At 49.2% G+C, this 8,485-nt stretch overlaps 1 protein-coding gene across 3 annotated transcripts in view; it reads right to left on the bottom strand.

The window, feature by feature from the left end:
* PLEKHA2 (pleckstrin homology domain containing A2) overlaps positions 1-8,485 on the bottom strand; it is a 59,989-nt gene that overhangs the window by 43,392 nt on the left and 8,112 nt on the right. For 2 of the 3 annotated variants that reach the window (XM_021681585.2, XM_044912833.1), the window contains exon 2: positions 4,246-4,409. In XM_021681585.2, coding sequence (XP_021537260.1) covers positions 4,246-4,386 — 141 coding nt within the window. In that variant the 5' untranslated portion in view covers positions 4,387-4,409. Of the gene's footprint in view, positions 1-4,245; positions 4,410-5,098; positions 5,168-8,485 lie in introns of those variants that run through there. The other variant, XM_021681584.2, reaches the window with a different exon arrangement.

Below are 8,485 nucleotides of genomic sequence, written 5' to 3'. Positions count from 1 at the left end.
GAAAGAAAGAAAGAAAGAAAGAAAGAAAGAAAGAAAGAAAGAAAGAAGGAAAGAAAGAAGGAAGGAAGGAAAGAAAAAATGAACTTGGCACAAATCCTTGCCTTGGTGCCTGATTCCTGGCCTTGGGATCTTCTTCTGGAGAACCTGACCTTAAATCCCCTCTGACCAGGAAGCTCACCTTCCTTCTTGGTGCTGCCTCAGAGGCTTCCAAATGACTGCTATTGCCCTCACCCAGAAATACCCTCCTCTTCCCCTGCCGCTCTGCCTGGGACAGGGAGCATAACAATCAAAGGAGATATTATAAGTGAAAATATACCTAAACTTTTACAATGCCCCACAAATGGAAATCACTTGTGGTAGTGATCCATGTCACCCATCCCTCCTTCTCTGGATCTCCATGAAGGGGGGGCCCCTCTCTCCCTGCCACATTTCTCACCTACAGCGTAAGCTCCATGAAGGCACAGATTTGGTCTATCCACTGCTGGAACCTCAGCATCTATACCGGTGTATGGCACACAGGATGTATTTCTGCACTGAGCAAATACACGTTAAGCAATGTTGCTAAACTCTAGGAGTTCACTCTTCTCAGCCCTTCAGGAATTGAGGGGCTAAAAGCCATGTTAAAAATCATCTAGAGTACCTACAGCCCGGAGAGGATAAATAACTTACCTAATGTACAAAATAACTTCGTGGCAGAGCCTTGATCTCTTATCTCCCAGACCTGAGAACTTTCCATCTGAGACTCCAGCTTGAGGCCCTACATCTTCCTTAGATAGGCAGCCGCAGAGGAAAATGGCAGCCCCTTCTCCTTCAGCCAAACTACTGGCATCTGGCTGTTCAACTCAACAATGCGCTATCTTGTTATAAAGGTGCACCGAGATTTTTAGCACCGCAGTTGTGGGTGTTGTTTTCATCTCTCCAGCTAAACCTGAAGCTTCCTGGTGGCAAAGACTTCACTGAATTCACCTCCCCATGGTCCCCGGGACCGAGCACAGGGCTGAGCCCAGACATCGGGAGGAGGACGTGGACACAGGTGAAGAGCGCAGACACCGGAGTCACACACAGACCTGGCGCCAACTCCAGCGCTATACCTGTGTGACCTTGAACAAAGGTGCCAAACTTCCTGCACCTTGCGGAGTACTTCCAGAGTGATAATAGCCCCCGAGCCCCAGGATCACTGGAAGGACTCCATGAGACGATATACGTAAAGCATTCCGCACTCAGGAAGGATAACCAGCAGTTAAGAGTAATAGTAGTGGCAGGAGTGGTAGTAAAACCAGGCTCCAGAAACACCAACTACCAAGTAGCTTCGACAGGCAAAGATCGGAGACGTGGGTTGAGAGAACCTCCCGCTTATGAATGCCTATTAACTAAGATACCATATCAGGCACCTCCTTTTCCCTATAAAAGTAAGATGGTGGGGTGCCTGGGTGGCTCAGTCGTTAAGCGTCTGCCTTCGGCTCAGGTCATGGTCCCAGGGTCCTGGGATCGAGCCCCGCGTCGGGCTCCCTGCTCAGCGGGAAGCCTGCTTCTCCCTCTCCCACTCCCCCTGCTTGTGTTGCCTCTCTCGCTGTGTGTCTCTCTCTGTCAAATAAATAAATAAAATCTTAAAAAAAAAAAAAAAAGAGGGCACCTGGGTAGCTCAGTCGGTTAAGCGACTGCCTTCAGCTCGGGTCGTGATCCCGGGGTCCTGGGATCGAGTCCCGCATCGGGCTCCCTGCTCTGCAGGAAGCCTGCTTCTCCCTCTGCCACTCCCCCTGCTTATGTTCCCTCTCTCGCTGTGTCTCTCTCTGTCAAATAAATAAATAAAATCTTAATAAATAAATAAATAAATAAATAAAGGCAGGGGAACCGGAGCCCGACAGTGTCAGAGATTGCCAGCGCCGGGATCCCAGCTCTGTCACTTTCTCATTGTGTAACTGTGGGCAAATTCTTCCCTGCCTTACCCACATCACCTTTAGAATGAGGACAATAATACCTACCAATCAGACTTGTCAGAATGAAATGAAAACCCACTGAAGTCTTTAGAACAGTGCTTGCCACATACTCGTAAGTGTTCGCTGATACTATTTTACAACTTATAAAAATAGCGACTCTCAAATCTAGGATGGCTATTTGGCCACTAACAGGACGAAGAGCTAAGCTAACGACAGGCGGAGTGAAACGTTCAGAACTATTTCCCTGCCATGGCAAGACTGTTTTTTTCCGGCACAGGCCAAGCCAGCTGAAATCTCTGCTTCCAGGGAAAATGTCAAGACTCTCCTGCAGTGGCCACAAGTTCCGTTTGATAACTCAAACTCAAAGAAGACTCTAGCTCCAAGAGCCTCCTGAGAGCTGAGTCAGCAGGGAAGTGCAGGAGGCCCCCTAGGCAGGGTAGGACCTGCTGCAGAGGCTGACCCCAGAGTTCCCAGTGAGGCAGCCCATGGTGGAGCATTCGAGGTCAGTGCACGTTCTAGAACCAAAGAACAGTCAAATCAGTGGGCAGGACAGAGCAAGGGAAATCCCGACAACTGGCAACATTTGAAATCTGAGGTGGTGACAATGTGGCCCCTGGGTGATCTGTCACTGACAGCAAGATTCTCAGCCTGTGGTCCAGGATGTGAAGGAGGGACCAGCTCTCAGAGGAGGTGGCTGCTGACAGTTAGTCAGGATTCCCTAGGCAAGTGCATTTGGATTAAGAACAGTCCTAGCAGGAAGCATGGCAGTAAGCACATATGTCAAGACAAAAATACTTCCAAATTACCCTCGCTAATATGACAGATGAGTGGGAGAAAGTACACAAAGGGAGAAAAAGGGAAAGGGAATGATAAAACCCAGAGACCATGAGTCACTCGGGGCTCACCCCTGGCATGCCAGAAGCCGAGTCTACAGCAACCAAGACTTGATCCCAAGCTCCTTCAACAGTGCTACTTCCCTTCACAGTGGATCTGTTGACCCAGCTGTGGGCACCTGTACAGAGCAAAGGCAGGGAAAATGACAGAGTAGGGCCAGAAGGCAAACCCAAGACCAAAACATTATCAGAGGCAAGCATTCCAGGCTAAGTCAAGGACATAAGTGTCCATATGTAGGCTTCATCCTGCAAGCCCAGCACTTCAGATGAAAGTAATCAACAGAAGGGTTATCAGGGATGTGGGGTGACACATGGGGCACAATTCTACTTAGGGTTAAGTCTTTCCTGGAGAAGGTGACTAGGTGGCAGCTAACCTGAGTATATTTTCTTTATCTATAGCGTTTCCTCTCAGCCATCAAATCCAGAGGACAAATGCCAAAGGCCTCTAGAGGATTAGTCCCTGGATAATGACCTAGAGACTCACAGTGATCTTTTTCCACTGCACATCTTAAAGCACAAATCCATCCCCTAACACCCAGACTTCCCTCTTCCCAAGTCTCTCGACCAGAGCTAGATCTCAGCCCCCACCCCTCCTAGCCACAACATGGCTATGAGCCGTGAACTTGACATTCAGGGGCCATGCCAATCTTTGGGGCCTCGGTCCATCAAACTGCTCCAGGGCAGTGGGAAGGAAAGAGCCAGCAGCACTCACAGCACCAGAAAAGAGACTTGAGACTTTTTCCCATACCAGTGACGACTCCAGGGATTCCCAGGCTGAACAACAGAAAGTAGGGGGTCTGACTGCCACAAAATGCTAGGCAAGTCACCTAATTCTGGCCGTGTCCTTGATGAAGTCAATTCCAATGTCTGAGACTCAGTTTCTCATCTGTAGCATGAAGAAGCAAAACTAGGTGACCACCAAAGTCACCTCCAAACCAGGACTCTGTGATCTATGACTCCCTGATGAACGAGACCGAAGTAGTCCAACATCTGTCCAGCTCAAGGAACCAGGCCACATTCTCTGCCAGAGAGGGGCCCCAGACTGGAAGAACAGGAGTGGTCACGAGGCCACAGCCATAACAAGGTTGGTGAAAGACAGCAAGCCGTGCCCTGGAGCCCGGAACCAGCCGGGCCAGCCTCTCCTGGACTTCTGCGAGTGTTCAATTCCTGAGTGCAAGAAAAGATACCAGATCCCCAGGGGCAGGAGAGATGAGCTTCCTTTTCCTCAAGCTAACATCTGGGATGGTTCCCTGTGTGTGTGTATGTGTTTGATGGGGGTTTTTCCCCCTCCTCACTGAGTACCAGTTTGATGCTGCCCACAGGAGCTGAAGCCCTTGAGGCTAATCCCACTGGCATTCCTCCCAGGCCAGCCACCACACCCCCCCGCCCCGCCACCTTCCCATGCAGCCTCTCACCTGGGGGTTGTCCATGTACCAGAGAAGGCAGTTGGCCTGGGTGTCCAGAATAAAGTACCTCCGCAGAAACTTGCCGCTGTTCTCATTCTCCTCGATGTCCAGAAACCCACAGATTCGGTTCTGTCGATCCACATAAGGCATTCCTGGGCTCTGCTCACATCACCCTGCACAGCAGGAGGAAGGGAGGTGATGAGGAGGAAGGTGACTTTCATCCCGCCTCAGGACCTGGAAGAACGTCACTCTGGCTTGACTCACCTCGTGAGAAGCTAGGCTCTCTCTCTCATCGGCCCTTCTTCCCCAGAGCACCAACTGTTCCAACCCAACCAGACCCTGGAAACCTCTCTCAATCCTGTTCCATACACAGCCAGCAACATGCATGAGCAGGCACTCAACTAAGTTTCCTGCGGTGCTACTGTGTGCCGAGAAGAGCCTCGGGTAACTTTACATAAAAAGAGGAAATAAGCCTAGACCAGGGGCCTGGGTTCTAATTCCAGTTTTAGCCTCTTAATAAGTGTGACTGTAAGCTATTTCATCTTCCCGCACTTCAGTTTCTGCACCTGTAAAACAGGGATAATAGTGGTGCCTACACCTCCTAAGATTTTGGTGAGAATAAAGTGCCTGGCACACATTAAACATTTCATAAACACTAGGTATTATTATTGCCCTTCACAAAAGCCTTGTAAAGTAAGCCATAACCCAATTTTATACATAAAGAAACTCAGAAAATATTTAAGCTTCAACTCAAATACTCGTATAAAACTTTGCCAGGAATTCAGTCATCAAGAGCAAACCCTCCAGCTCCACGAAGGAATTAAATCTGAGGGCCACATCCCTCAGCCCTAGCTTCACTTACTTCACTCTGCTGTTACCCAAAGGCCACTTATGACTGGAAGAACGAGGAATCAGAAGAAGGCCCCAAGCAATGAACACCTTCACTGACTCCAAAAGGGTCTCTGATGATGAGAGACAAGCTTCACCTTCAAGCCAGCCTCCTTTCTCCACGTGATTTCCTTCTGACTCTCTGAAGAGCCAGACGAAGGGCAGGGGCTCTATTCTCCTCCCCAAGGAGGATGAGCACCTTCCAGTAAGCAGTTACACCCAACCTGGATCACAGCACAGTGCACAGGTAGAACAAGGGCCCACAAGGGTCAGAAAACACCACATGACATTCTGACTTTCAAGGACAGACAACACCCACCACTGGGCCCCGCTTGGCTTCAACAAGCGAAACTCACTGTGACCCAAGCCCACCAAGGCCCTAAGCAAAGTGGGGAGCCGGCTGGCTTGAGGCCATGCGTGCACCACAACGCTGGGTCAGCAAGTAAGCTACCAAGATGCCACACCCAGAGTCGTCCAGGCCCAGGGCAGGCCAGTCCCACATTCCCACAAGATTAGGCTCACTTGAAGGGTGGCAACTGGTGGCATGGTCTGTTCTCTCCCACCCCCATAGATGGCCTGCACTGTGCCCCCCCGCCAACACTCATGTGAGTGCATGTAAGCCCGCGCGCGCACACGCGCGCGCACACATACACACACACACACACACAGATACCAGGGAACAATAAATCCTTGATTGCAGGTTAAGATCAGGCCAGATTCCTGATGCGGACAGATGACAGTCAGAAGGGACATGGGTCAGGGGCCCACGGCTACTTGCTGGGTAATGGTGGGGGACAAAAGAATATAGCAGGCAGAGAAATGGGACAAAGGTGAAAAAGCACAGCTAAAAGGAAGGAAAGAAGTAAAAGAGAAGGCAAGAACAGGATAAAACCTGGGAAGATGGTGGAGAAGGAAGTAGCAATATGGAGGAAGTGGAGGACCACGGTGCCAAGGAGCATCTTGGCTGTCACAGGTCGCACAGCCGGACCCCTGCTCTCCCGGTGCTTTCCCAGCGAACCTTCCATCCCAGCTGTGGTTCCGTAGCCGGGCAAGCATGAGGTCCGGAAAGGGGAAGGGTGGGCTGGAGCCAAGAGTCAGGAACAAGCACCAGGGGAGGAATTTCAAGTCTTCTAGCAGACACTGGGTCAAAGACGGGAAGGCAGGAGGCCTGGCTTTGGCTGGGAAGGAGCATACCCCTGAGAAAGGATGCAGCTTCCCCCCAGAGAATCGGGGGAAATCGGAGTCCCATGCAGAAAGGCTGGGATGTCCAATGCATCCCATGCACAGTCCCGTGCACAGCCGCCCAGTCGGGATGAGGGAGCTCACCCAATCCCCAAGAAAACCAGGCAAATTCCCTCGATGCCAGCCCAGCCACAGAGACCGAATTTCCAGAAGTTTCAGGACTGCTGCCACTCCTGGGACATCTCTAAGAGAAAGCATATAAACTGCAGGGGGGGTAACCAAGCCGACTGTCTTTAGACCCAGCTGGTAAGCATGGCATCCAGCTTACTGCTGGCTTTCAAATGTTCCCTTTTCAGCCTACAGGATTAATCAGTGCCAGCCTTTTTGTCAGGTCACAGGCTAGAGAAGGCACTGTCTACAATCCTCCAACAGGCTGCCTTTGTGGAGGGGGCTTCCCATCTCCATGGGAAAAAGGAAGGAGAACAAAAAGAATTCTGGTTACTTCTCCTGACTGTGGTTCTATCGCCAGAAAAAAAAGCTGCTCGGATGTCCTGGGAAGCAGCTGAGTCACGGAGCTCATCAAGAATGTGGGAGGCAGGGGAGAAGGATGGGCTGCAGGAGAACCAAGCATCACAGGGAAATGCTGTTATGCCTAGCCGGCCCACACAGAAGCAACATACTCAAAAGATGGTGCACCAAACACAAACCTGACGTCCTAACCCCCAATCCTCTGTCAGTTCATTCTGACCCCACTTTTCATCCCTTGTCAGAACAGAGGCTAAGGTTTGGTACAGGGAGCCTGCTTCTCCCGATCCCCCAACCCCCTCTCTCTGCTCTTCAACCTGCCGCCACCATCTTCCAAGGCCCCCTGGCTCCTCCTCTTTTTCCTAGAAAGGCCCCCCTAATCCACTGATCTCTGCCACCCCATGCCCAGCCCCAACAACTGGGCAGTGAGGGGAGAAAGGGAAGTGCTAGTGAGTCATAAGGGAAGAGAAACACCTTGATGCACACATACATACGGTCACCCCAAATTCCCCTACTAAGACCCAGGCAAAGCTTTGTACCATTCTTTCTACATCCCTCCAATTATATAGTTTTAGCCTGCTTTCTGACTCTTTAAAATCACTTGTTATCTTAAATTTCATTTTAATCCAAGTTTCCCACGGTAAAACTATTGAGTGGAGGGTGACATAGGTGCCCAGGACTTGCCCCCAACCCATGTCCTAAGCCCCATACCCTGACAATGACTCTCTCCCCATCTCCTAGGACAACATGGCGAGTGTTCTCACTGGGGTGCATCAGATACCCCTCTCCCAGGTGAGCCCCTTCACCTCTGCTCTAAGAGCATAATGAAACCTCCTAGCAAGTAGCTGCAGAGTCTTCACAACACATTGGTGACAAAGAACACAGAAGATTTGTGCAGGAAAGGACCTGGGTCCACCCAACTCAGTACCCACTTTCCCATGTTTGCCAGATCTCCCTAGAATTTTCCATTTTTTGTGCAGAAATCACAGTGTAAGAATGCTGGAATTTTTTAAAAATTCACTCTAGCCAATCGTTCTCATTTTTGCATGCTTTTTCATGCCCCTCTCCGCTTAATTGGCCTTTTTAAATTTTTAAATTATATCATAAACATGTTCATGTTGCTACAGTCTTTATAATCATTGCTTTTAATGGTTGCATAACATTACTGAACTGCATTTACTATAATTTACTTAACCATTTCTCTATGATTAGACAGATTATATTCAACTTTTCACTATTATAAATAATGTTATGAAAATTCTTATTTTCATGCTTTGTTTCTTCTTTCACATGGAAACAGCATACACAAATTCCAAGCAATAATATGACTAGATCATAGGTAATGATCTTTTATAATTCTTGAGACCTATTACAAAACTGCTTGCTAAAAGCATTGTCTGTTTACTTTGCAGTCAGCAATATATTGTTACCATCTCTATAATCTTGTATACATTGAATGTTCTCATCTCCAACTGTTGCTAGTTTTAAATATATAATGATGCCTAGTGAGGCTGAACGTTTTTTCACGTTTGCTTCCTGCTTCATCTTCCTTCCTGGATCTTGTAAAATGCAATTCAAATTACGTGCACATACAGTAATGCGTTCGTTCTCTCTCTCTCTCTCTCTCTCTCTCTCTCTCTCTCTCTCTCTCTCT

This window comes from Neomonachus schauinslandi, chromosome 2 (assembly GCF_002201575.2).
Source record: "Neomonachus schauinslandi chromosome 2, ASM220157v2, whole genome shotgun sequence".
Lineage (NCBI taxonomy): Eukaryota > Metazoa > Chordata > Mammalia > Carnivora > Phocidae > Neomonachus > Neomonachus schauinslandi.
Note: the sequence above shows the minus strand (reverse complement) of the source record. Positions and strands in the feature narration are given on the sequence as shown.